This window comes from Erythrolamprus reginae, unplaced genomic scaffold (assembly GCF_031021105.1).
Source record: "Erythrolamprus reginae isolate rEryReg1 unplaced genomic scaffold, rEryReg1.hap1 scaffold_138, whole genome shotgun sequence".
Lineage (NCBI taxonomy): Eukaryota > Metazoa > Chordata > Lepidosauria > Squamata > Dipsadidae > Erythrolamprus > Erythrolamprus reginae.
The window spans coordinates 34,110-61,190 of NW_027248548.1; the positions used below are offsets into that span (position 1 = coordinate 34,110).

General features: G+C 60.4%; 1 protein-coding gene across 1 annotated transcript in view; it reads right to left on the minus strand.

Moving 5' to 3' along the window:
• The window catches only part of LOC139155918 (ADAMTS-like protein 5), a 97,455-nt gene that overhangs the window by 28,292 nt on the left and 42,082 nt on the right, over positions 1 to 27,081 (minus strand). The window contains 5 exon segments of the mRNA XM_070731292.1: positions 20,162 to 20,285; positions 20,898 to 21,025; positions 21,629 to 21,737; positions 22,475 to 22,535; positions 23,093 to 23,247. Of these exon segments, the coding sequence (XP_070587393.1) occupies positions 20,162 to 20,285; positions 20,898 to 21,025; positions 21,629 to 21,737; positions 22,475 to 22,535; positions 23,093 to 23,247 (577 nt within the window).

Here is a 27,081-nt window from a genome sequence, read left to right on the forward strand (position 1 = left end):
TTTTGTGTTATTCTCGTGTGCCAAAAATGCTGAGAGTCTGTTGCCCATCCAGGAGTGTCCGGTGCCACTTCCGTGGGCAGGAAAGAGCGTAAGAGCTGCAGGGGTGACCTGCTGCCCATCGTGAAGGGCTTCGGCTTGCGAGCGGGGGAGGGTGCACCTGGGAAGTGGAGCTTCTAGAGGGCACCGGGTCAGAGGGGCTAAGCCCACCTTCCAGGAGGTGGAGCTTCTAGAGGGCACCGGGTCAGAGGGGCTAAGCCCACCTTCCAGGAGGTGGGGCTTCTAGAGGACACCGGGTCAGAGGGGCAAAGCCCACCTTCCAGGAGGTGGAGCTTCTAGAGGGCACCGGGTCAGAGGGGCTAAGCCCACCTTCCAGGAGGTGGAGCTTCTAGAGGACACCGGGCTGAAGGGGCTAAGCCCACCTTCCAGGAGGTGGGGCTTCTAGAGGACACCGGGCTGAAGGGGCTAAGCCCTCCTTCCGGGAGGTGGGCCTTCTAGAGGGCACTTGTCAGAGGGGCAAAGGCCGCCTTCCGGGAGGTGGGCCTTCTAGAGGGCACTGGGTCAGAGAGGCAAAGGCCGCCTTCCGGGAGGTGGGGATTCTAGAGGGCACTGGGTCAGAGGGGCAAAGGCTGCCTTCCGGCAGGTGGGCCTTCTAGAGGGCACTTGTCAGAGGGGCAAAGGCCGCCTTCCAGGAGGTGGGGCTTCTAGAGGGCACGGGGTCAGAGGGGCAAAGGCCGCCTTCCAGGAGGTGGGGATTCTAGAGGGCATTGGGTCAGAGGGGCAAAGGCTGCCTTCCGGCAGGTGGGGCTTCTAGAGGGCACGGGGTCAGAGGGGCAAAGGCCGCCTTCCGGGAGGTGGGGCTTCTAGAGGGCACTGGGTCAGAGGGGCAAAGGCTGCCTTCCGGGAGGTGAGGCTTCTAGAGGGCACCGGGTCAGAGGGGCAAAAGCCGCTTTCCGGCAGGTGGGGCTTCTAGAGGGCACTGGGTCAGAGGGGCAAAGGCTGCCTTCCGGGAGGTGGGGCTTCTAGAGGGCACGGGGTCAGAGGGGCAAAGCCCACCTTCCAGGAGGTGGAGCTTCTAGAGGGCACCGGGTCAGAGGGGCTAAGCCCACCTTCCAGGAGGTGGGGCTTCTAGAGGACACCGGGCTGAAGGGGCTAAGCCCTCCTTCCGGGAGGTGGGCCTTCTAGAGGGCACTTGTCAGAGGGGCAAAGGCCGCCTTCCGGGAGGTGGGCCTTCTAGAGGGCACTGGGTCAGAGAGGCAAAGGCCGCCTTCCGGGAGGTGGGGATTCTAGAGGGCACTGGGTCAGAGGGGCAAAGGCTGCCTTCCGGCAGGTGGGCCTTCTAGAGGGCACTTGTCAGAGGGGCAAAGGCCGCCTTCCAGGAGGTGGGGCTTCTAGAGGGCACGGGGTCAGAGGGGCAAAGGCCGCCTTCCAGGAGGTGGGGATTCTAGAGGGCATTGGGTCAGAGGGGCAAAGGCTGCCTTCCGGCAGGTGGGGCTTCTAGAGGGCACGGGGTCAGAGGGGCAAAGGCCGCCTTCCGGGAGGTGGGGCTTCTAGAGGGCACTGGGTCAGAGGGGCAAAGGCTGCCTTCCGGGAGGTGAGGCTTCTAGAGGGCACCGGGTCAGAGGGGCAAAAGCCGCTTTCCGGCAGGTGGGGCTTCTAGAGGGCACTGGGTCAGAGGGGCAAAGGCTGCCTTCCGGGAGGTGGGGCTTCTAGAGGGCACGGGGTCAGAGGGGCAAAGGCTGCCTTCCGGGAGGTGGAGATTCTAGAGGGCACGGGGTCAGAGGGGCAAAGGCCGCCTTCCGGCAGGTGGGCCTTCTAGAGGGCACTGGGTCAGAGGGGCAAAGGCCGCCTTCCGGGAGGTGGGGATTCTAGAGGAAACTGGGTCAGAGGGGCAAAGGCCGCCTTCCGGGAGGTGGGGCTTCTAGAGGGCACTGGGTCAGAGGGGCAAAAGCCGCCTTCCGGGAGGTGGGCCTTCTAGAGGGCACTGGGTCATAGGGGCAAAAGCCGCCTTCCGGGAGGTGGGGCTTCTAGAGGGCACTGGGTCAGAGGGGCAAAGGCTGCCTTCCGGGAGGTGAGGCTTCTAGAGGGCACCGGGTCAGAGGGGCAAAAGCCGCTTTCCGGCAGGTGGGGCTTCTAGAGGGCACTGGGTCAGAGGGGCAAAGGCTGCCTTCCGGGAGGTGGGGCTTCTAGAGGGCACGGGGTCAGAGGGGCAAAGGCTGCCTTCCGGGAGGTGGAGATTCTAGAGGGCACGGGGTCAGAGGGGCAAAGGCCGCCTTCCGGCAGGTGGGGCTTCTAGAGGGCACTGGGTCAGAGGGGCAAAGGCCGCCTTCCGGGAGGTGGGGATTCTAGAGGACACTGGGTCAGAGGGGCAAAGGCTGCCTTCCGGGAGGTGGGGCTTCTAGAGGGCACTGGGTCAGAGGGGCAAAAGCCGCCTTCCGGGAGGTGGGCCTTCTAGAGGGCACTTGTCAGAGGGGCAAAGGCCGCCTTCCGGGAGGTGGGCCTTCTAGAGGGCACTTGTCAGAGGGGCAAAGGCCGCCTTCTGGGAGGTGGGGCTTCTAGAGGGCACTTGTCAGAGGGGCAAAGGCCGCCTTCCGGGAGGTGGGGCTTCTAGAGGGCACCGGGTCATAAAGACAAAAACTGACTTCCAGGAGGTGGGGCTTCTAGAGGGCACTGGGTCAGAGGGGCAAAGGCCGCCTTCCGGGAGGTGGGCCTTCTAGAGGGCACTGGGTCAGAGGGACAAAGGCCGCCTTCCGGGAGGTGAGGCTTCTAGAGGGCACCGGGTCAGAGGGGCAAAAGCCGCTTTCCGGCAGGTGGGGCTTCTAGAGGGCACTGGGTCAGAGGGGCAAAGGCTGCCTTCCGGGAGGTGGAGATTCTAGAGGGCACGGGGTCAGAGGGGCAAAGGCTGCCTTCCGGGAGGTGGAGATTCTAGAGAGCACGGGGTCAGAGGGGCAAAGGCCGCCTTCCGGCAGGTGGGGCTTCTAGAGGGCACTGGGTCAGAGGGGCAAAGGCCGCCTTCCGGGAGGTGGGGCTTCTAGAGGGCACTGGGTCAGAGGGGCAAAGGCCGCCTTCCGGGAGGTGGGGCTTCTAGAGGGCACTGGGTCAGAGGGGCAAAAGCCGCCTTCCGGGAGGTGGGGATTCTAGAGGGCACTGGGTCAGAGGGGCAAAAGCCGCCTTCCGGGAGGTGTGGATTCTAGAGGGCACGGGGTCAGAGGGGCAAAGGCCGCCTTCCGGGAGGTGGGGATTCTAGAGGGCACGGGGTCAAAGGGGCAAAAGCCGCCTTCCGGCAGGTAGGGCTTCTAAAGGGCACTGGGTCAGAGGGGTAAAGGCTGCCTTCCGGGAGGTGGGGATTCTAGAGGGCACTGGGTCAGAGGGGCAAAGGCCGCCTTCCGGGAGGTGGGGATTCTAGAGGGCACTGGTTCAGAGGGGCAAAGGCCGCCTTCCGGGAGGTGGGGCTTCTAGAGGGCACTGGGTCAGAGGGGCAAAGGCCGCCTTCCGGGAGGTGGGGCTTCTAGAGGGCACTGGGTCAGAGGGGCAAAGGCCGCCTTCCGGCAGGTGGGGCTTCTAGAGGGCACCGGGTCAGAAGGGCAAAAGCCGCCTTCCGGGAGGTGGGGCTTCTAGAGGGCACTGGGTCAGAGGGGCAAAGGCCGCCTTCCGGCAGGTGGCGCTTCTAAAGGACACTGGGTCAGAGGGGCAAAAGCCGCCTTCCGGGAGATGGGGATTCTAGAGGGCACTGGGTCAGAAGGGCAAAGGCCGCCTTCCGGGAGGTGGGGCTTCTAGAGGGCACAGGGTCAGAGGGGCAAAAGCCGCTTTCCGGCAGGTGGGGCTTCTAGAGGGCACTGGGTCAGAGGGGCAAAGGCTGCCTTCCGGGAGGTGGGGATTCTAGAGGGCACCGGGTCAGAGGGGCAAAGGCCGCCTTCCGGCAGGTGGGGCTTCTAGAGGGCACTGGGTCAGAGGGGCAAAGCCCGCCTTCCGGGAGGTGGGGCTTCTAGAGGGCACTGGGTCAGAGGGGCAAAGGCTGCCTTCCAGGAGGTGGGGCTTCTAGAGGGCACTGGGTCAGAGGGGCAAAAGCCGCCTTCCGGGAGGTGGGGATTCTAGAGGGCACTGGGTCAGAGGGGCAAAAGCCGCCTTCCGGGAGGTGGGGATTCTAGAGGGCACGGGGTCAGAGGGGCAAAGGCCGCCTTCCGGGAGGTGGGGATTCTAGAGGGCACGGGGTCAGAGGGGGCAAAAGCCGCCTTCCGGGAGGTGGGGATTCTAGAGGGCACTGGGTCAGAGGGGCAAAGGCCGCCTTCCGGGAGGTGGGGATTCTAGAGGGCACTGGGTCAGAGGGGCAAAGGGCCGCCTTCCGGGAGGTGGGGCTTCTAGAGGGCACCGGGTCAGAGGGGCAAAAGCCGCCTTCCGGGAGGTGGGGATTCTAGAGGGCACTGGGTCAGAGGGGCAAAGGCCGCCTTCCGGGAGGTGGGGATTCTAGAGGGCACTGGGTCAGAAGGGCAAAGGCCGCCTTCCGGGAGGTGGGGCTTCTAGAGGGCACCGGGTCAAAGGGGCAAAAGCCGCCTTCCGGGAGGTGGGGATTCTAGAGGGCACCGGGTCAGAGGGGAAAAAGCCGCCTTCCGGGAGGTGGGGCTTCTAGAGGGCACGGGGTCAGAGGGGCAAAGGCTGCCTTCCGGCAGGTGGGGCTTCTAGAGGGCACGGGGTCAGAGGGGCAAAGGCTGCCTTCCGGCAGGTGGGGATTCTAGAGGGCACTGGGTCAGAGGGGCAAAGGCTGCCTTCCGGGAGGTGGGGCTTCTACAGGGCACGGGGTCAGAGGGGCAAAGGCTGCCTTCCGGCAGGTGGGGCTTCTAGGGGGCACGGGGTCAGAGGGGCAAAAGCTGCCTTCCGGGAGGTGGGGCTTCTACAGGGCACGGGGTTAGAGGGGCAAAGGCCGCCTTCCGGGAGGTGGGGATTCTAGAGGGCACTGGGTCAGAGGGGCAAAGGCAGCCTTCCGGGAGGTGGGGATTCTAGAGGGCACGGGGTCAGAGGGGCAAAAGCCGCCTTCCGGCAGGTGGGGCTTCTAGAGGGCACGGGGTCAGAGGGGCAAAAGCCGCCTTCCGGGAGGTGGGGCTTCTAGAGGACACGGGGTCAGAGGGGCAAAAGCCGCCTTCCGGGAGGTGGGGATTCTAGAGGGCACGGGGTCAGAGGGGCAAAGGCTGCCTTCCGGGAGGTGGGGCTTCTAGAGGGCACGGGGTCAGAGGGGCAAAGGCTGCCTTCCGGGAGGTGGGGATTCTAGAGGGCACTGGGTCAGAGGTGCAAAGGCTGCCTTCCGGCAGGTGGGGCTTCTAGAGGACACGGGGTCAGAGGGGCAAAGGCTGCCTTCCGGGAGGTGGGGCTTCTAGAGGGCACGGGGTCAGAGGGGCAAAGGCCGCCTTCCGGGAGGTGGGGCTTCTAGAGGGCACGGGGTCAGAGGGGCAAAGGCTGCCTTCCGGCAGGTGGGGCTTCTAGAGGGCACGGGGTCAGAGGGGCAAAAGCCGCCTTCCGGGAGGTGGGGATTCTAGAGGGCACGGGGTCAGAGGGGCAAAGGCTGCCTTCCGGGAGGTGGGGATTCTAGAGGGCACTGGGTCAGAGGGGCAAAGGCTGCCTTCCGGGAGGTGGGGCTTCTAGAGGGCACGGGGTCAGAGGGGCAAAGGCCGCCTTCCGGGAGGTGGGGATTCTAGAGGGCACTGGGTCAGAGGGGCAAAGGCTGCCTTCCGGGAGGTGGGGCTTCTAGAGGGCACGGGGTCAGAGGGGCAAAGGCCGCCTTCCGGGAGGTGGGGATTCTAGAGGGCACTGGGTCAGAGGGGCAAAGGCTGCCTTCCGGCAGGTGGGGCTTCTAGAGGGCACGGGGTCAGAGGGGCAAAAGCCGCCTTCCGGGAGGTGGGGCTTCTAGAGGGCACTGGGTCAGAGGGGCAAAGGCTGCCTTCCGGCAGGTGGGCCTTCTAGAGGGCACTTGTCAGAGGGGCAAAGGCCGCCTTCCAGGAGGTGGGGCTTCTAGAGGGCACGGGGTCAGAGGGGCAAAGGCCGCCTTCCAGGAGGTGGGGATTCTAGAGGGCATTGGGTCAGAGGGGCAAAGGCTGCCTTCCGGCAGGTGGGGCTTCTAGAGGGCACGGGGTCAGAGGGGCAAAGGCCGCCTTCCGGGAGGTGGGGCTTCTAGAGGGCACTGGGTCAGAGGGGCAAAGGCTGCCTTCCGGGAGGTGAGGCTTCTAGAGGGCACCGGGTCAGAGGGGCAAAAGCCGCTTTCCGGCAGGTGGGGCTTCTAGAGGGCACTGGGTCAGAGGGGCAAAGGCTGCCTTCCGGGAGGTGGGGCTTCTAGAGGGCACGGGGTCAGAGGGGCAAAGCCCACCTTCCAGGAGGTGGAGCTTCTAGAGGGCACCGGGTCAGAGGGGCTAAGCCCACCTTCCAGGAGGTGGGGCTTCTAGAGGACACCGGGCTGAAGGGGCTAAGCCCTCCTTCCGGGAGGTGGGCCTTCTAGAGGGCACTTGTCAGAGGGGCAAAGGCCGCCTTCCGGGAGGTGGGCCTTCTAGAGGGCACTGGGTCAGAGAGGCAAAGGCCGCCTTCCGGGAGGTGGGGATTCTAGAGGGCACTGGGTCAGAGGGGCAAAGGCTGCCTTCCGGCAGGTGGGCCTTCTAGAGGGCACTTGTCAGAGGGGCAAAGGCCGCCTTCCAGGAGGTGGGGCTTCTAGAGGGCACGGGGTCAGAGGGGCAAAGGCCGGCTTCCAGGAGGTGGGGATTCTAGAGGGCATTGGGTCAGAGGGGCAAAGGCTGCCTTCCGGCAGGTGGGGCTTCTAGAGGGCACGGGGTCAGAGGGGCAAAGGCCGCCTTCCGGGAGGTGGGGCTTCTAGAGGGCACTGGGTCAGAGGGGCAAAGGCTGCCTTCCGGGAGGTGAGGCTTCTAGAGGGCACCGGGTCAGAGGGGCAAAAGCCGCTTTCCGGCAGGTGGGGCTTCTAGAGGGCACTGGGTCAGAGGGGCAAAGGCTGCCTTCCGGGAGGTGGGGCTTCTAGAGGGCACGGGGTCAGAGGGGCAAAGGCTGCCTTCCGGGAGGTGGAGATTCTAGAGGGCACGGGGTCAGAGGGGCAAAGGCCGCCTTCCGGCAGGTGGGCCTTCTAGAGGGCACTGGGTCAGAGGGGCAAAGGCCGCCTTCCGGGAGGTGGGGATTCTAGAGGAAACTGGGTCAGAGGGGCAAAGGCCGCCTTCCGGGAGGTGGGGCTTCTAGAGGGCACTGGGTCAGAGGGGCAAAAGCCGCCTTCCGGGAGGTGGGCCTTCTAGAGGGCACTGGGTCATAGGGGCAAAAGCCGCCTTCCGGGAGGTGGGGCTTCTAGAGGGCACTGGGTCAGAGGGGCAAAGGCTGCCTTCCGGGAGGTGAGGCTTCTAGAGGGCACCGGGTCAGAGGGGCAAAAGCCGCTTTCCGGCAGGTGGGGCTTCTAGAGGGCACTGGGTCAGAGGGGCAAAGGCTGCCTTCCGGGAGGTGGGGCTTCTAGAGGGCACGGGGTCAGAGGGGCAAAGGCTGCCTTCCGGGAGGTGGAGATTCTAGAGGGCACGGGGTCAGAGGGGCAAAGGCCGCCTTCCGGCAGGTGGGGCTTCTAGAGGGCACTGGGTCAGAGGGGCAAAGGCCGCCTTCCGGGAGGTGGGGATTCTAGAGGACACTGGGTCAGAGGGGCAAAGGCTGCCTTCCGGGAGGTGGGGCTTCTAGAGGGCACTGGGTCAGAGGGGCAAAAGCCGCCTTCCGGGAGGTGGGCCTTCTAGAGGGCACTTGTCAGAGGGGCAAAGGCCGCCTTCCGGGAGGTGGGCCTTCTAGAGGGCACTTGTCAGAGGGGCAAAGGCCGCCTTCTGGGAGGTGGGGCTTCTAGAGGGCACTTGTCAGAGGGGCAAAGGCCGCCTTCCGGGAGGTGGGGCTTCTAGAGGGCACCGGGTCATAAAGACAAAAACTGACTTCCAGGAGGTGGGGCTTCTAGAGGGCACTGGGTCAGAGGGGCAAAGGCCGCCTTCCGGGAGGTGGGCCTTCTAGAGGGCACTGGGTCAGAGGGACAAAGGCCGCCTTCCGGGAGGTGAGGCTTCTAGAGGGCACCGGGTCAGAGGGGCAAAAGCCGCTTTCCGGCAGGTGGGGCTTCTAGAGGGCACTGGGTCAGAGGGGCAAAGGCTGCCTTCCGGGAGGTGGAGATTCTAGAGGGCACGGGGTCAGAGGGGCAAAGGCTGCCTTCCGGGAGGTGGAGATTCTAGAGAGCACGGGGTCAGAGGGGCAAAGGCCGCCTTCCGGCAGGTGGGGCTTCTAGAGGGCACTGGGTCAGAGGGGCAAAGGCCGCCTTCCGGGAGGTGGGGCTTCTAGAGGGCACTGGGTCAGAGGGGCAAAGGCCGCCTTCCGGGAGGTGGGGCTTCTAGAGGGCACTGGGTCAGAGGGGCAAAAGCCGCCTTCCGGGAGGTGGGGATTCTAGAGGGCACTGGGTCAGAGGGGCAAAAGCCGCCTTCCGGGAGGTGTGGATTCTAGAGGGCACGGGGTCAGAGGGGCAAAGGCCGCCTTCCGGGAGGTGGGGATTCTAGAGGGCACGGGGTCAAAGGGGCAAAAGCCGCCTTCCGGCAGGTAGGGCTTCTAAAGGGCACTGGGTCAGAGGGGTAAAGGCTGCCTTCCGGGAGGTGGGGATTCTAGAGGGCACTGGGTCAGAGGGGCAAAGGCCGCCTTCCGGGAGGTGGGGATTCTAGAGGGCACTGGTTCAGAGGGGCAAAGGCCGCCTTCCGGGAGGTGGGGCTTCTAGAGGGCACTGGGTCAGAGGGGCAAAGGCCGCCTTCCGGGAGGTGGGGCTTCTAGAGGGCACTGGGTCAGAGGGGCAAAGGCCGCCTTCCGGCAGGTGGGGCTTCTAGAGGGCACCGGGTCAGAAGGGCAAAAGCCGCCTTCCGGGAGGTGGGGCTTCTAGAGGGCACTGGGTCAGAGGGGCAAAGGCCGCCTTCCGGCAGGTGGCGCTTCTAAAGGACACTGGGTCAGAGGGGCAAAAGCCGCCTTCCGGGAGATGGGGATTCTAGAGGGCACTGGGTCAGAAGGGCAAAGGCCGCCTTCCGGGAGGTGGGGCTTCTAGAGGGCACAGGGTCAGAGGGGCAAAAGCCGCTTTCCGGCAGGTGGGGCTTCTAGAGGGCACTGGGTCAGAGGGGCAAAGGCTGCCTTCCGGGAGGTGGGGATTCTAGAGGGCACCGGGTCAGAGGGGCAAAGGCCGCCTTCCGGCAGGTGGGGCTTCTAGAGGGCACTGGGTCAGAGGGGCAAAGCCCGCCTTCCGGGAGGTGGGGCTTCTAGAGGGCACTGGGTCAGAGGGGCAAAGGCTGCCTTCCAGGAGGTGGGGCTTCTAGAGGGCACTGGGTCAGAGGGGCAAAAGCCGCCTTCCGGGAGGTGGGGATTCTAGAGGGCACTGGGTCAGAGGGGCAAAAGCCGCCTTCCGGGAGGTGGGGATTCTAGAGGGCACGGGGTCAGAGGGGCAAAGGCCGCCTTCCGGGAGGTGGGGATTCTAGAGGGCACGGGGTCAGAGGGGCAAAAGCCGCCTTCCGGGAGGTGGGGATTCTAGAGGGCACTGGGTCAGAGGGGCAAAGGCCGCCTTCCGGGAGGTGGGGATTCTAGAGGGCACTGGGTCAGAGGGGCAAAGGCCGCCTTCCGGGAGGTGGGGCTTCTAGAGGGCACCGGGTCAGAGGGGCAAAAGCCGCCTTCCGGGAGGTGGGGATTCTAGAGGGCACTGGGTCAGAGGGGCAAAGGCCGCCTTCCGGGAGGTGGGGATTCTAGAGGGCACTGGGTCAGAAGGGCAAAGGCCGCCTTCCGGGAGGTGGGGCTTCTAGAGGGCACCGGGTCAAAGGGGCAAAAGCCGCCTTCCGGGAGGTGGGGATTCTAGAGGGCACCGGGTCAGAGGGGAAAAAGCCGCCTTCCGGGAGGTGGGGCTTCTAGAGGGCACGGGGTCAGAGGGGCAAAGGCTGCCTTCCGGCAGGTGGGGCTTCTAGAGGGCACGGGGTCAGAGGGGCAAAGGCTGCCTTCCGGCAGGTGGGGATTCTAGAGGGCACTGGGTCAGAGGGGCAAAGGCTGCCTTCCGGGAGGTGGGGCTTCTACAGGGCACGGGGTCAGAGGGGCAAAGGCTGCCTTCCGGCAGGTGGGGCTTCTAGGGGGCACGGGGTCAGAGGGGCAAAAGCTGCCTTCCGGGAGGTGGGGCTTCTACAGGGCACGGGGTTAGAGGGGCAAAGGCCGCCTTCCGGGAGGTGGGGATTCTAGAGGGCACTGGGTCAGAGGGGCAAAGGCAGCCTTCCGGGAGGTGGGGATTCTAGAGGGCACGGGGTCAGAGGGGCAAAAGCCGCCTTCCGGCAGGTGGGGCTTCTAGAGGGCACGGGGTCAGAGGGGCAAAAGCCGCCTTCCGGGAGGTGGGGCTTCTAGAGGACACGGGGTCAGAGGGGCAAAAGCCGCCTTCCGGGAGGTGGGGATTCTAGAGGGCACGGGGTCAGAGGGGCAAAGGCTGCCTTCCGGGAGGTGGGGCTTCTAGAGGGCACGGGGTCAGAGGGGCAAAGGCTGCCTTCCGGGAGGTGGGGATTCTAGAGGGCACTGGGTCAGAGGTGCAAAGGCTGCCTTCCGGCAGGTGGGGCTTCTAGAGGACACGGGGTCAGAGGGGCAAAGGCTGCCTTCCGGGAGGTGGGGCTTCTAGAGGGCACGGGGTCAGAGGGGCAAAGGCCGCCTTCCGGGAGGTGGGGCTTCTAGAGGGCACGGGGTCAGAGGGGCAAAGGCTGCCTTCCGGCAGGTGGGGCTTCTAGAGGGCACGGGGTCAGAGGGGCAAAAGCCGCCTTCCGGGAGGTGGGGATTCTAGAGGGCACGGGGTCAGAGGGGCAAAGGCTGCCTTCCGGGAGGTGGGGATTCTAGAGGGCACTGGGTCAGAGGGGCAAAGGCTGCCTTCCGGGAGGTGGGGCTTCTAGAGGGCACGGGGTCAGAGGGGCAAAGGCCGCCTTCCGGGAGGTGGGGATTCTAGAGGGCACTGGGTCAGAGGGGCAAAGGCTGCCTTCCGGGAGGTGGGGCTTCTAGAGGGCACGGGGTCAGAGGGGCAAAGGCCGCCTTCCGGGAGGTGGGGATTCTAGAGGGCACTGGGTCAGAGGGGCAAAGGCTGCCTTCCGGCAGGTGGGGCTTCTAGAGGGCACGGGGTCAGAGGGGCAAAAGCCGCCTTCCGGGAGGTGGGGCTTCTAGAGGACACGGGGTCAGAGGGGCAAAAGCCGCCTTCCGGGAGGTGGGGCTTCTAGAGGGCACGGGGTCAGAGGGGCAAAGGCTGCCTTCCGGGAGGTGGGGATTCTAGAGGGCACGGGGTCAGAGGGGCAAAAGCCGCCTTCCGGCAGGTGGGGCTTCTAGAGGGCACGGGGTCAGAGGGGCAAAAGCCGCCTTCCGGGAGGTGGGGATTCTAGAGGGCACGGGGTCAGAGGGGCAAAGGCTGCCTTCCGGGAGGTGGGGCTTCTAGAGGGCACGGGGTCAGAGGGGCAAAGGCTGCCTTCCGGGAGGTGGGGATTCTAGAGGGCACTGGGTCAGAGGTGCAAAGGCTGCCTTCCGGCAGGTGGGGCTTCTAGAGGACACGGGGTCAGAGGGGCAAAGGCTGCCTTCCGGGAGGTGGGGCTTCTAGAGGGCACGGGGTCAGAGGGGCAAAGGCCGCCTTCCGGGAGGTGGGGCTTCTAGAGGGCACGGGGTCAGAGGGGCAAAGGCTGCCTTCCGGGAGGTGGGGCTTCCAGAGGGCACGGGGTCAGAGGGGCAAAGGCCGCCTTCCGGGAGGTGGGGCTTCTAGAGGGCACGGGGTCAGAGGGGCAAAGGCTGCCTTCCGGCAGGTGGGGCTTCTAGAGGGCACGGGGTCAGAGGGGCAAAAGCCGCCTTCCGGGAGGTGGGGCTTCTAGAGGGCACGGGGTCAGAGGGGCAAAGGCTGCCTTCCGGGAGGTGGGGATTCTAGAGGGCACGGGGTCAGAGGGGCAAAGGCCGCCTTCCGGGAGGTGGAGCTTCTAGAGGGCACGGGGTCAGAGGGGCAAAGGCTGCCTTCCGGGAGGTGGGGCTTCTAGAGGGCACGGGGTCAGAGGGGCAAAGGCCGCCTTCCGGGAGGTGGAGCTTCTAGAGGGCACGGGGTCAGAGGGGCAAAGGCTGCCTTCCGGGAGGTGGGGATTCTAGAGGGCACGGGGTCAGAGGGGCAAAGGCCGCCTTCCGGGAGGTGGGGCTTCTAGAGGGCACGGGGTCAGAGGGGCAAAGGCTGCCTTCCGGGAGGTGGGGCTTCTAGAGGGCACGGGGTCAGAGGGGCAAAGGCCGCCTTCCGGGAGGTGGAGCTTCTAGAGGGCACGGGGTCAGAGGGGCAAAGGCTGCCTTCCGGCAGGTGGGGCTTCTAGAGGGCACGGGGTCAGAGGGGCAAAAGCCGCCTTCCGGGAGATGGGGCTTCTAGAGGGCACGGGGTCAGAGGGGCAAAGGCCGCCTTCCGGGAGGTGGGGATTCTAGAGGGCACTGGATCAGAGGGGCAAAGGCTGCCTTCCGGGAGGTGGGGCTTCTAGAGGGCACCGGGTCAGAGGGGCAAAAGCCGCCTTCCGGGAGGAGGGGATTCTAGAGGGCACTGGGTCAGAGGGGCAAAAGCCGCCTTCCGGCAGGTGGGGCTTCTAGAGGCCACGGGGTCAGAGGGGCAAAGGCCGCCTTCCGGCAGGTGAGGCTTCTAGAGGGCACGGGGTCAGAGGGGCAAAAGCCGCCTTCCGGCAGGTGGGGCTTCTAAAGGGCACGGGGTCAAAGGGGCAAAAGCCGCCTTCCGGCAGGTGGAGCTTCTAGAGGGCACGTGGACAGAGGGGCAAAGGCCGCCTTCCGGGAGGTGGGGATTCTAGAGGGCACTGGGTCAGAGGGGCAAAGGCTGCCTTCCAGCAGGTGGGGCTTCTAGAGGGCACGGGGTCAGAGGGGCAAAGGCTGCCTTCCGGGAGGTGGGGCTTCTAGAGGGCACGGCGTCAGAGGGGCAAAGGCCGCCTTCCGGGAGGTGGGGATTCTAGAGGGCACCGGGTCATAAAGACAAAAACTGCCTTCCGGGAGGTGGGGCGTCTAGAGGGCACCGGGTCATAAAGACAAAAACTGCCTTCCGGGAGGTGGGGCTTCTAGAGGGCACCGGGTCATAAAGACAAAAACTGCCTTCCGGGAGGTGGGGCTTCTAGAGGGAACCGGGTAAGAGGGGCAAAAGCCGCCTTCCGGGAGGTGGGGATTCTAGAGGGCACTGGGTCAGACTGGAAAAAGCCGCCTTCCGGGAGGTGGGGCTTCTAGAGGGCACGGGGTCAGAGGGGCAAAGGCTGCCCTCCGGCAGGTGGGGCTTCTAGAGCAGGGGTCTCCAACCGCCGGTCCGCGGACCGGGAGCGGGCCGTTGGGGGTTTTCAGCCGGTCCGCGGCGCCAGGGCCCCCTCGGCCTTTCCGCGCTGCCCACCGCCCGCCCGATTTGCCCCCTCTGCTCCTCTGCCACCTCCTGCCTTTCACCGCAGCTCCTCCCGCACCCGGAACGCACGCCCTGCCCGCCTCACATTTGCCGAGAGGACTTTCGCCCCGGGCTCTCAGCAAGGGGGTTTGCATGAGAGGCGGGGCCGGCGGAAGGTGATATTCAATGTCGGGGGTGCACGGGCGGTTTTGCGCGCGCTCCCTATCTCCCTGCTAGCCCACTCGGAATACTGTATTCAAAATAAGAAAAGCCTTCGCCGGCAAAGGCTTTTCTTATTTTGAATACGTATTCCGAGTGGGCTAGCAGGGAGATAGGGAGCACGCGCAAAACCGCCCGTGCACCCCCGACATTGAATATCACCTTCCGCCGGCCCCGCCTCTCATGCAAACCCCCTTGCTGAGAGCCCGGGGCGAAAGTCCTCTCGGCAAATGTGAGGCGGGCAGGGCGTGCGCGCGTCACCGCTGAGAAGAACGGAGAGAGAACGAGAGTGAGTGAAAGCAACAGACAGCAAGATAGAGAGAAAGTGAGAAAGAGAGAGTGAGAGAAAGGGGGGGAGAGAAAGAGATAGCAAGAGAGAGAGAACAAGAGAGAGAAAGAGCGTGAGAAACAAAACAAGAGAGAAAGAGTGAGAGAGAGAGAAAGCAAAAGAGACAGAAAGAAAACAAGAGAGAGAAAGTGAGAAGAAGAGAGAGAAAGAGGGGGAGAGAGAGAGAAAGAGAGAGGGGGGAGAGAGAGAAAGAGAGGGAGAAAGAGAGGGAAAGGGGGGAGAGATAGCAAGAGAGGGAGAGAGAAAGAGAGAGGGAAAGGGGGAGAGAGGGGGGAGAGAAAGAGGAGATAAAGGAAGAGGAGAGAGAGAAAGGAAGAGAAAGAAAGAAAGAGGGATAGAAAGAGAGAGAGAGTGAGAGATGCTCAGTGAGCCTTTCTTTGAAGTTGCCTTTCTTTCTTTCTTTCTCTTTCTTTCTTTCTTTCTTGCTCTTTTTCTTTCTCTCTTTTACCTTTCCTTCCTCTATTTCTTTTCTTTCTCCTTCCTACCTTCTTCCCTCCCTCCCTCCAGTCCTTCCTATCTTACTCTCCCCTTTCATAAGTTTCCTTGCTTCCTTCCTCTGTTCCTGTCCCTTCCCTCTTTCCTTCTTTCTTCCTTCCTTCCTTCCTTTCCTCCCTTCCTTTCCTCCCTCCATTTCTTGCTTTCCTTTTCCTTCCTCCCTTCTTTCCTCCCTCATTCCCTTCTTTCACTCCTTCCTCTCTTACTCTCCCCTTTCACACCTTTCTTTGCTTCTTTGCACCCTTCTTCTGTTCCTGTACCTTCCCTCTTTCCTTCCTTCCTTCCCACCCTCCGTCCATTCATTCACCCATTCCTCTCTTGATCGCCCCTTTTACGGCGCCGCTGACAGCTAGCTCCCCCACCACCACCACCACCGGGCCATGGAAAACTGGTCTAGTTGAAAGCCGGTCCCTGGTGCAAAAAAGGTTGGGGACCTCTGTTCTAGAGGGCACGGGGTCAGAGGGGCAAAGGCTGCCTTCCGGCAGGTGGGGCTTCTAGAGGGCACGGGGTCAGAGGGGCAAAGGCTGCCTTCCGGGAGGTGGGGATTCTAGAGGACACGGGGTCAGAGGGGCAAAGCCCGCCTTCCGGGAGGTGGGGATTCTAGAGGACACGGGGTCAGAGGGGCAAAGGCTGCCTTCCGGGAGGTGGGGCTTCTAGAGGGCACGGGGTCAGAGGGGCAAAGGCTGCCTTCTGGGAGGTGGGGATTCTAGAGGACACGGGGTCAGAGGGGCAAAGGCTGCCTTCCGGCAGGTGAGGCTTCTAGAGGGCACGGGGTCAGAGGGGCAAAGGCCGCCTTCCAGGAGGTGGGGCTTCTAGAGGGCACGGGGTCAGAGGGGCAAAGGCTGCCTTCCAGGAGGTGGGGCTTCTAGAGGGCACGGGGTCAGAGGGGCAAAGGCTGCCTTCCGGGAGGTGGGGCTTCTAGAGGGCACGGGGTCAGAGGGGCAAAGGCTGCCTTCCGGGAGGTGGGGCTTCTAGAGGGCACGGGGTCAGAGGGGCAAAGGCTGCCTTCCGGCAGGTGAGGCTTCTAGAGGGCACGGGGTCAGAGGGGCAAAGGCCGCCTTCCAGGAGGTGGGGCTTCTAGAGGGCACGGGGTCAGAGGGGCAAAGCCCGCCTTCCGGGAGGTGGGGATTCTAGAGGGCACTGGGTCAGAGGGGCAAAGGCTGCCTTCCGGCAGGTGAGGCTTCTAGAGGGCACGGGGTCAGAGGGGCAAAAGCCGCCTTCCGGGAGGTGGGGATTCTAGAGGGCACTGGTTCAGAGGGGCAAAAGCCGCCTTCCGGCAGGTGAGGCTTCTAGAGGGCACGGGGTCAGAGGGGCAAAGGCCGCCTTCCAGGAGGTGGGGCTTCTAGAGGGCACGGGGTCAGAGGGGCAAAGGCTGCCTTCTGGGAGGTGGGGATTCTAGAGGGCACGGGGTCAGAGGGGCAAAGCCCGCCTTCCGGGAGGTGGGGATTCTAGAGGGCACTGGGTCAGAGGGGCAAAGGCTGCCTTCCGGCAGGTGGGGCTTCTAGAGGGCACGGGGTCAGAGGGGCAAAAGCCGCCTTCCGGGAGGTGGGGATTCTAGAGGGCACTGGTTCAGAGGGGCAAAAGCCGCCTTCCGGCAGGTGAGGCTTCTAGAGGGCACGGGGTCAGAGGGGCAAAGGCCGCCTTCCGGGAGGTGGGGATTCTAGAGGGCACGGGGTCAGAGGGGCAAAGGCTGCCTTCCGGCAGGTGGGGCTTCTAGAGGGCACGGGGTCAGAGGGGCAAAGGCTGCCTTCCGGGAGGTGGGGATTCTAGAGGACACGGGGTCAGAGGGGCAAAGCCCGCCTTCCGGGAGGTGGGGATTCTAGAGGACACGGGGTCAGAGGGGCAAAGGCTGCCTTCCGGGAGGTGGGGCTTCTAGAGGGCACGGGGTCAGAGGGGCAAAGGCTGCCTTCTGGGAGGTGGGGATTCTAGAGGGCACGGGGTCAGAGGGGCAAAGCCCGCCTTCCGGGAGGTGGGGATTCTAGAGGACACGGGGTCAGAGGGGCAAAGGCTGCCTTCCGGCAGGTGAGGCTTCTAGAGGGCACGGGGTCAGAGGGGCAAAGGCCGCCTTCCAGGAGGTGGGGCTTCTAGAGGGCACGGGGTCAGAGGGGCAAAGGCTGCCTTCCAGGAGGTGGGGCTTCTAGAGGGCACGGGGTCAGAGGGGCAAAGGCTGCCTTCCGGGAGGTGGGGCTTCTAGAGGGCACGGGGTCAGAGGGGCAAAGGCTGCCTTCCGGGAGGTGGGGCTTCTAGAGGGCACGGGGTCAGAGGGGCAAAGGCTGCCTTCCGGGAGGTGGGGCTTCTAGAGGGCACGGGGTCAGAGGGGCAAAGGCTGCCTTCCGGCAGGTGAGGCTTCTAGAGGGCACGGGGTCAGAGGGGCAAAGGCCGCCTTCCAGGAGGTGGGGCTTCTAGAGGGCACGGGGTCAGAGGGGCAAAGCCCGCCTTCCGGGAGGTGGGGATTCTAGAGGGCACTGGGTCAGAGGGGCAAAGGCTGCCTTCCGGCAGGTGAGGCTTCTAGAGGGCACGTGGACAGAGGGGCAAAGGCCGCCTTCCGGGAGGTGGGGATTCTAGAGGGCACTGGGTCAGAGGGCCAAAGGCTGCCTTCCGGCAGGTGGGGCTTCTAGAGGGCACGGGGTCAGAGGGCCAAAGGCTGCCTTCCGGGAGGTGGGGCTTCTAGAGGGCACGTGGACAGAGGGGCAAAGGCCGCCTTCCGGGAGGTGGGGATTCTAGAGGGCACTGGGTCAGAGGGCCAAAGGCCGCCTTCCGGCAGGTGGGGCTTCTAGAGGGCACGTGGTCAGAGGGGCAAAGGCTGCCTTCCGGGAGGTGGGGCTTCTAGAGGGCACGGGTCAGAGGGGCAAAGGCTGCCTTCTGGCAGGTTGGGCTTCTAGAGGGCACGGGGTCATAAAGACAAAACCTGCCTTCCGGGAGGTGGGGCTTCTAGAGGGCACGGGGTCATAAAGACAAAACCTGCCTTCCGGGAGGTGGGGCTTCTAGAGGGCACCGGGTCATAAAGACAAAAACTGCCTTCCGGGAGTTGGGGCTTCTAGAGGGCACGGGGTCATAAAGACAAAACCTGCCTTCCGGGAGGTGGGGCTTCTAGAGGGCACCGGGTCATAAAGACAAAAACTGCCTTCCGGGAGGTGGGGCTTCTAGAGGGCACCGGGTCATAAAGACAAAAACTGCCTTCCAGGAGGTGGGCGTCTATAGGGCACCGGGTCATAAAGACAAAAACTACCTTCCGGCAGGTGGGGCTTCTAGAGGGCACGGGGTCATAAAGACAAAAACTGCATTCCCGCAGGTGGGGCTTCTAGAGGGCACGGGGTCATAAAGACAAAAACTGCATTCCCGCAGGTGGGACTTCTAGAGGGCACGGGGTCGTAAAGACAAAAACTGCCTTCCGGGAGGTGGGGCTTCTAGAGGGCACCGGGTCAGAGGGGTAAAAGCCGCCTTCCGGCAGGTGGGGCTTCTAGAGGACACTGGGTCAGAAAGGCAAAGGCCACCTTCCGGCAGGTGGGGCTTCTAGAGGGCACCGGGTCAGAGGGGCAAAAGCCGCCTTCCGGCAGCTGGGGCTTCTAGAGGGCACCGGGTCAGAGGGGCAAAGGCCGCCTTCCGGCAGGTGGGGCTTCTAGAGGGCATTGGGTCGGAGGGGCTAAGGCCGCCTTCCGGGGGGTGGGGCTTCTAGAGGGCATTGGGTCGGAGGGGCTAAGGCCGCCTTCCGGGGGGTGGGGCTTCTAGAGGGCATTGGGTCGGAGGGGCTAAGGCCGCCTTCCGGGGGGTGGGGCTTCTAGAGGGCATTGGGTCGGAGGGGCTAAGGCCGCCTTCCAGGGGGTGGGGCTTCTAGAGGGCATTGGGTCGGAGGGGCTAAGGCCGCCTTCCGGGGGGTGGGGCTTCTAGAGGGCACGTGGTCAGAGGGGCAAAGGCTGCCTTCCGGGAGGTGGGGCTTCTAGAGGGCACGGGTCAGAGGGGCAAAGGCTGCCTTCTGGCAGGTTGGGCTTCTAGAGGGCACGGGGTCATAAAGACAAAACCTGCCTTCCGGGAGGTGGGGCTTCTAGAGGGCACGGGGTCATAAAGACAAAACCTGCCTTCCGGGAGGTGGGGCTTCTAGAGGGCACCGGGTCATAAAGACAAAAACTGCCTTCCGGGAGTTGGGGCTTCTAGAGGGCACGGGGTCATAAAGACAAAACCTGCCTTCCGGGAGGTGGGGCTTCTAGAGGGCACCGGGTCATAAAGACAAAAACTGCCTTCCGGGAGGTGGGGCTTCTAGAGGGCACCGGGTCATAAAGACAAAAACTGCCTTCCGGGAGGTGGGCGTCTATAGGGCACCGGGTCATAAAGACAAAAACTACCTTCCGGCAGGTGGGGCTTCTAGAGGGCACGGGGTCATAAAGACAAAAACTGCATTCCCGCAGGTGGGGCTTCTAGAGGGCACGGGGTCATAAAGACAAAAACTGCATTCCCGCAGGTGGGACTTCTAGAGGGCACGGGGTCGTAAAGACAAAAACTGCCTTCCGGGAGGTGGGGCTTCTAGAGGGCACCGGGTCAGAGGGGTAAAAGCCGCCTTCCGGCAGGTGGGGCTTCTAGAGGACACTGGGTCAGAAAGGCAAAGGCCACCTTCCGGCAGGTGGGGCTTCTAGAGGGCACCGGGTCAGAGGGGCAAAAGCCGCCTTCCGGCAGCTGGGGCTTCTAGAGGGCACCGGGTCAGAGGGGCAAAGGCCGCCTTCCGGCAGGTGGGGCTTCTAGAGGGCATTGGGTCGGAGGGGCTAAGGCCGCCTTCCGGGGGGTGGGGCTTCTAGAGGGCATTGGGTCGGAGGGGCTAAGGCCGCCTTCCGGGGGGTGGGGCTTCTAGAGGGCATTGGGTCGGAGGGGCTAAGGCCGCCTTCCGGGGGGTGGGGCTTCTAGAGGGCATTGGGTCGGAGGGGCTAAGGCCGCCTTCCAGGGGGTGGGGCTTCTAGAGGGCATTGGGTCGGAGGGGCTAAGGCCGCCTTCCGGGGGGTGGGGCTTCTAGAGGGCATTGGGTCGGAGGGGCTAAGGCCGCCTTCCGGGGGGTGGGACTTATAGAGGGCATTGGGTCGGAGGGGCTAAGGCCGCCTTCCGGGAGGTGGGGCTTCTAGAGGGCATTGGGTCGGAGGGGCTAAGGCCGCCTTCCGGGGGGTGGGGCTTCTAGAGGGCATTGGGTCGGAGGGGCTAAGGCCGCCTTCTGGGGGGTGGGGCTTCTAGAGGTCATTGGGTCGGAGGGGCTAAGGCCGCCTTCCGGGGGGTGGGGCTTCTAGAGGGCATTGGGTCGGAGGGGCTAAGGCCGCCTTCCGGGGGGTGGGACTTATAGAGGGCATTGGGTCGGAGGGGCTAAGGCCGCCTTCCGGGAGGTGGGACTTCTAGAGGGCATTGGGTCGGAGGGGCTAAGGCCGCCTTCCGGGGGGTGGGGCTTCTAGAGGGCATTGGGTCGGAGGGGCAAAGGCCGCCTTCCGGGAGGTGGGGCTTCTAGAGGGCATTGGGTCAGAGGGGCTAAGGCCGCCTTCCGGGGGGTGGGGCTTCTAGAGGGCATTGGGTCGGAGGGGCAAAGGCCGCCTTCCGGGAGGTGGGGCGTCTAGAGGGCACCGGGGCAAAGCCCGCCAGCCAGCAGAGCAGCAGCAGCAGCAGCGGGGGAGGGGGAGGGGGGAGGGGCCAATAGCCAAAGCTTCACCCACGTCAGCACATTCAATCACCAGAGGCGGGAACGGCCGCCCGGATGGCTTCCTGGACGAAGACGCAGGACTCGTTCCTGCCCTCGCAGACGCCACAGGCATCGGCCTTCGCCTCGGAGCCCAGGACCCCATCGCAGGCGGCTCTCTGGGGGAGTGGACGAAGGGGGTGGCATTAGAGGAGGTGCCTGGAAGAGGGGCGCCCCCTGGCGGTGGATGAAGCCCACTGCAAAGCTGTCCTGTGTCCCCTTGGCCCACCGGAGCTGCTGCTCAGGGACCTGTGGGGGGACGGGAAGACCCCCCCCGAGAAAAAGCGCTCCTCCCCCCCTCGCAGGGCAAGCGCCTGTTTTGCGGATGGGCTTCTCTTCCTCCCCAGCTCTAATCGTTCAGAAAAGGAGGGCGCCCCCCCTCCACTGCAAGAAACTTCCCTTTGGTCACCCGGCCAGCCACAAGGCCGCTGCCCCTCCAGCGCCTCGTCCAGTGAGGACCCCTGCCCAATGCCAGAGAAGGTGGGGTTTCTGCCCACCTGCCTTTTCACTGGCCCTGCCCAGCCCAGGATCGAACAGTCCCAGGCACACGCACCAGACAGACGGGGGTTTCTGGGGAGAGGTCTCTTCCTCAGCCTCTTCCTCTGCCCCCACCCAGCTCTGGGCTGCTGCTTGTGCCCCCCTTCCCACACTTCCTGGGGGGTTCCCTGGCGCTTCCCTCCCACTCACCCCTCCCCGGCACCACCCGCCACAGCTGGCACTGGCTGACTCACCCAGCAGCGGCCACTGACGCAGAGCTCTGGCGATGCTGGGCTGCAGGGGGTCCCGTCCAGGACTCGGCCGAAGCTGTAGTAGAAGTTGTGGCCCATCGCCAGGCAGTTCAGGTCACAGAGGTTTGCAGCTGGGGGGGGCAGAGGGGGTGTCGTGAGAGCGGAGCAGTGGCACAAAAAATGCCTTTGGTTGGAGTGGGCGGTTTGGCCTAAAGGTCACACATGCTGGACTAGGGTCCAGGTTCTTCAGTCCTTCTTGCTGCCTTTGCTGACCTGGAGAGTCAACGATCCCGGGTCCCTTTCCCCTCGGGGGGGGGGGGGGGGCTGGAAGTGTTTCAAAGCACTTTCTCCCCTTTCAGCCAATTCCCATCCAGGCAACTGCAGGGCTGTGTGTTTGCGTGCGTGCATGCGTGTGTGTGTGTGTAGCATACAACATACTCAGATCTAGAGTTTATTTGTTTGGATTTATACTCAGGGCAGTTTACAGCCTATAAAAACAACACAACATCATAATCCGACTCATTTTAAATAGTTAATCTGACACCCCAGTACTAATATTAAAGTCGGTTCCCAGCAGAGCCCTGATTTCTGTGGGGGGGGGGGTACTTGGGGGCCTGGGCTCTGTCTTAGCACCCTTAATGCTCTCGCACACCAGTGGTGCCCCTGAGCACAGCCAAGCCCCCCCCCTCCCCCAGTGACCTTGAGGGGCAGGCTGCCCTGGCCAACGTTCTCACCTCCATGGAAGGGGACCCACTGGTACTGGGCCTGCCCCCCGAGGATGGCCCGGCTGTTGTAGAGAGCACACTGCAGGGCCCTGAAGGGGGTGGTGCCCACTGGGCAGGCCTGTGAGAGGGAGGGAGGGAGACGGCCATCGTGAGAACATGACTGCAGGATGGCAAGAAAAGACACCCGCAGCTTGACCCTTCGCCCATCCGTCCGTCCACCCATCCATTCCATAAATGACACCTACCCCAGTCAGGGCAGCCCATCAGAGCCAACAATGCCAAACAGAACACCAGCATCCTGATCCAGAATCAGAGAGCAATTAAAATGGTAATGAAAGGTGGTAGAAGGCACCTGTAACACCGGGGCCTCTCACTCGACTTCGGGTGCTGCTGTCATTAGGCCCCTGACCGCATGACCTGTGCCCGCTAGGGTTCTCAAGAGAATCGCCCAGGGTTGGTTTTGGGGGTGCCACAGGGGGAAACCCCGGAGCTGCTGGATGCCCTGGATGTGGTAAATGGGCACCGGCAGCCGAACTCCCAAATCATAATCGCACTGAATGTGGGGACGCGGCTGGTCTGCCTCCCCATAATTTGGGGGTGCGCTTATATGTTGCATGCTGCTGGTGGTCACAGAGGCCACGCAGGGACCACGGGACGCTTGGACTTCCTCCCAGGCCATGCCAGTAAAGGCTCCCCTGAACATACAAGGAGTGGGGGTCAAAGCAGGGCCCCCAGGTGCCTTTTTCTTGCCCCCCACCCCACCCACGACTGATGTCTGCAAGAGGCTTCCAGCCTCATGGTTCAGCCCACCTGCCCCCTATCAAGACAGGCTCAGCGGGGGGAGGGGTTACTCACTTTCTGCTCACAGACGCGATACTCCCGGGGCTCCGCTGGGCAGGGCTCTTCTGCAGGAAGCCTGTGGCCCAAGACAGAGGGCACAACAGAAGAGAGGCTCAAGAGGCAGAAGGAGCTAACAAAATGAAATCCAGGGGTGAAAAAACGAAGGTTCTACATTTAGGCGAGAGAAACAAACCGCACAGGTGCAGTGTAGGTGCTGCCGTGCTCACCGGGAGCAAATCTGAGAGGGACCTTGGGGTCCGAGTGGGACCATCATTGAAATAGCAGCCAGCCGTGTGCAGCAGCTGCCAAAAAAGCCCCCAACACATTTCTAGGCTGCCTTAACAATATCTAAGGAGCTGCCACAAAGAGGGGGGGCATGGAGGGAGGGTAGGAGACCATGAAAATAATCCAGGAGAGAATCAACCCAGAAGGATGAACTAGAAGGAACTGCTCGCGCTCAGAGGTGTTGGGGGAACGGTTCCAACCCTGGAGGCTTTGAAGAAGAGCCGGGACAGCCATTGGCCCAGCAGGGTCTCTTGAGGTCTCCTGCTTGAGACCTCCAAAGTCCCCTCCGGCTGATGGCTGACGTGCTTGTCATTCTGAGGAGCCTTTTCCCTGAGCAGGTGTGCCCACCTGATGCACCTCCGGATCCGGAAGGAGACGCCACCCCCGCAGGTACTGGAACAAGCACTCCAACTGCCCCAGTCGGTCCACGTCCCTTGGGCTGCCCGCTGTCGACGCTGGGGCTCCGGTTCCAGCTCCGGGTCCAGGCGGCCGTTGTTCCTCCCCTACTTAAAAGAAGACAGCAGAGTCACCGCCAGTGAGCGGGCAGGCACCAGCCCAGTGCCACCACTCGGCACAGCCTCCAGAGTGCGTGCGTGCGTGCGTGTGTGTTATTTCTGACTTTGCCATGTTTCTTCCTCTCAATTGGAAGCAAGGCTGTGTCCTCCATGCCGTCCTGGGGCAGCCTCTTAGCACGTGCCCAGCTAGTCCTTGGCAGTGTGGGCCCCCGAGGGACGTGTGCGGAGGAAGCTGTCCAAGGGAGACAAGGCTGCTCCTGGGCCAGTCAAGGGAGCCCCCGTGGAAGAAGGGGGTGCAGGGCAGGGCAGCCCTGAGGAGGCCGGGCGGCCATGCGGTCACTGCACGGGACAAGTGAAGAGGGCACCTGCTCAGGCCCCAGCCGCAGGTCTCTTGCAGGCCAGGGCAACCTCCTGAGGGTCACCACCAGGCTTCTCCCTCCACTTGCTCCAGCCCTGCCTGGGCGGCCTGGCCTTCTCCTCTAACTTCTCCCTCTGCTGGCAATGGCAGCGAGTGCCCCCCCCCAGCCAAGGTGGGTGCCAACCAGCCCAACCTGAGAGACCCTCCTTGGGGCAGGAAGCTCTTGGCCAAACAGAGAGGGCTGCGGTAAGACCCAGAAGGCACCACGGCCAGATTCCCTGTCCCCGAGGCTTCCCACAAGGAGCCGGTCTCGGCTCCTACAGATCTTGGCCATCCCTGCCTTGCTTCTGTGCTCCTGACCGTCCACCCACCCGTCCATCCATCCATTTACTCGACTTCTATCCCAAAGGACTCAGTAAGATTCAATACAAAAGATACCAGCAATAAAGCCTCTAAAACTAACTAGCACCTAATTAGCATCCAGTGAAGACAACGTTTCCTGGCCAGCTTCCCCTTTGGACGGACGGACTGACAGCTGCGCTGCTGTGAGCCTCTGGGGTGGGGGGGCTCCCGCTCCCCGCCTTGTGCTGTGGCAGGGAGTGAGATAGGCCCCTTGCAAGCGTGGCCTGGTCCAGAAAGGCCATGCCTGCTCCCTGGCCGACTATCCATTTACCCCCCCAGCCCCCCAGCCCCAGGGCTGAGCTGTCCTCGGAGAGAGTGCTTTGACTGCCTGTCTCGGTGGCAAGCTGACACTGCCCTTGTTAGTTTATTAGATTTGCATAGTTTATTAGATTTGCATAGTTTATTAGATTTGCATAGTTTATTAGATTTGCATAGTTTATTAGATTTGCATGCCTTTGTGCTGATGAATGATGGCTGCCAGATCAGCCTTGGGCGTCCAGGGGTGGGCTACTGCCTGGAGGGGTGGGGAACGCAGTGGGGTAGCAAAAATGGAGCTCCACCCCAGAACACCCAAACGCCCACAGTGTGTTAGTAAACATCCTCCCCTCCCGGTATCTGTTACATTGGGTGTTGAAGAAGAGGAATCTGAGCTTCAGGGGGTAATTTGCATACTCCTTTTTTTTTTAAAAAAAATATTTTTTATTATTTTCAAAATGAAACGAACAAAGACATACAACATTGAACATTTAAGGAGCTACTGTTGCTCCTCTTATCATAGAAGCCTAACTAATACAGAATAAAAAAAACTCTAATTATTACAAGATCTAAGCAGAAAAGCCACACTCGAAGATTACATTGTCATTATATTTAATTATAGTTTTTTTTTTTAAATTAAGATTATTAATTAAGTTTCTTTGTATATATTTTTTTAAACAAAAAAATAATAATAATATACTTATATGTGTATGCATATATCAAAAAGCAATAAACAAATTATTACTAATACAAAAAGAAAATAATATAAACACTTCTAGGTTAGTTATACTATAGACTATATAAACTATATGATTCTATCTTATGATTTTTAAATAGTCATTTATTCTTATATATTTAATTTTTAATACTATTTTTATCGTTCCACCAATCATATACTTTATCCCAAATTTTATAAAATTCTGTTTCAGTTTGATTGTTCAACCTTTTAGTCATCATGTCTAGTTCTGCACACTCTATAATTTTTTTAAACACCTCAGTGTCTTTCGGTATCGTCTTTTCTTTCCATTTCTGCGCAAATGTTATTCGTGCTGCCGTCAATATATGTATTATTAAATAGTAAATTTCTTTTTTATACTTTATATTTTAAATACCCAATAGAAAAAATTCAGGAGATTTTATAATCTTCTCCTTTGTTATTTCATTTATCCAATTCTCTACTTTGTTCCAAAATATTTTGGTCTCTGGACAGGTCCACCATGCATGGTAGTATGTGCCGACTTCTTTTTTACATTTCCAACAAATGGGCGATACCGAAGGAAACATTTTAGAGATTCTGTATGGTGGAAGGTGCCATCTATAAAACATCTTAATTTGATTTTCTTTAAAAGAAATTGATTTTGTTATTTTCCAATTATACGTCCATATCTTTTCCCAAGTATCTATATCAATCTCTTTGCCAAAATTTTTGCACCAACTGATCATATTATCTTTCAATATCCAACCTATCGTCCTATGATTTAGTAAATATTTATAAACATTTCCAATTGTCTTTGTTTGATTTTGGAATAGTAATTTGCCCAGTACATTGTTTTCTTTTTTAAAGATATAAGTCTTTACCTCTGTTTGGTATCTGGAACTAATCTGCATATAATGCCACCAATCTAAATCTATACCTAACTCATATAACTCTTGTTTTGTTCTTAATTTTAATTGATTATTTAACAAGTCACTATATTTCCAAGTCTTACCTTTTCCTTTAAGGTTTGGGTGTACTATGGCTTCAAGGGGTGAAACCCATTCTGGCATTACTAAGAAATGATTTTTCTTTATTTCATTCCACACTTCTATCAATGCCTTCCTAATAACATTATTTTTGAAATATGAGTGGGTTCTTAACTTGTCATACCATACAAATGCATGCCACCCGACCATCAAGTCATGGCCTTCTAAATTAAGCAATCTTTGATTTTCTAGTGTGAGCCATTCTTTTATCCATGTCAAAGCCGTGGCATGATAATATAGTTTCCAATTTGGAAGACCCAGGCCACCTCTCTCCTTACGGTCTTCTAATGAATTTTGTTTTATTCTTGACTTTTTTCCTTGCCAAATAAATTTTCTTATTATCTTATTCAGTTCGGCAAAGAATTTCGTTCCTGGATTTATTGGAATCACTTGAAAAAGGAATAATATTTTTGGAAGAATATTCATTTTAACTGTGGAGATTCTTCCAACAAATGATAATTGTAAGTTACTCCATATTTCTAAGTCTTTTTTAATCTGACTTAATAGTTTTAAATAATTGTCATTTTTTAAAGATAGGGCTTTGGAGGTCATCCATATCCCTAAGTATTTCACTTTTTTCGTCATCTTCATGTTTGATAAGTCTCCTAGGTATTTTCTCTGTATTTCAGTCATATTTTTTGTTAATATCTGTGTCTTTTCCTTATTTATTTTCAATCCTGCAACTTTCCCATATTCTTCAATCACATTTGTTAAATTTAAAATAGATTCTGTTGGGTCATCTAAAATAAAGACTACATCATCTGCAAATGCTTGTGTTTTATAAACTTCTTTTCTAATTTTCAATCCTTTTATTTTCTGGTCTGCTCTTATTTTTATCAGCAATACTTCTAAAGTTAAAATAAATAACAATGGTGATATTGGACAACCTTGTCTTACTCCTCTTTGTATAACTACTTTTTCTGTTTGTTCACTATTTATTATAATTTTAGCAGTTTGTTCAGAATATATAGCATCTATTATATTAAAAAACTTTGTTCCTACTTCCATCTTATTTAATTGTATTTTCATAAAATTCCAATCCACGTTGTCAAATGCTTTTTGGG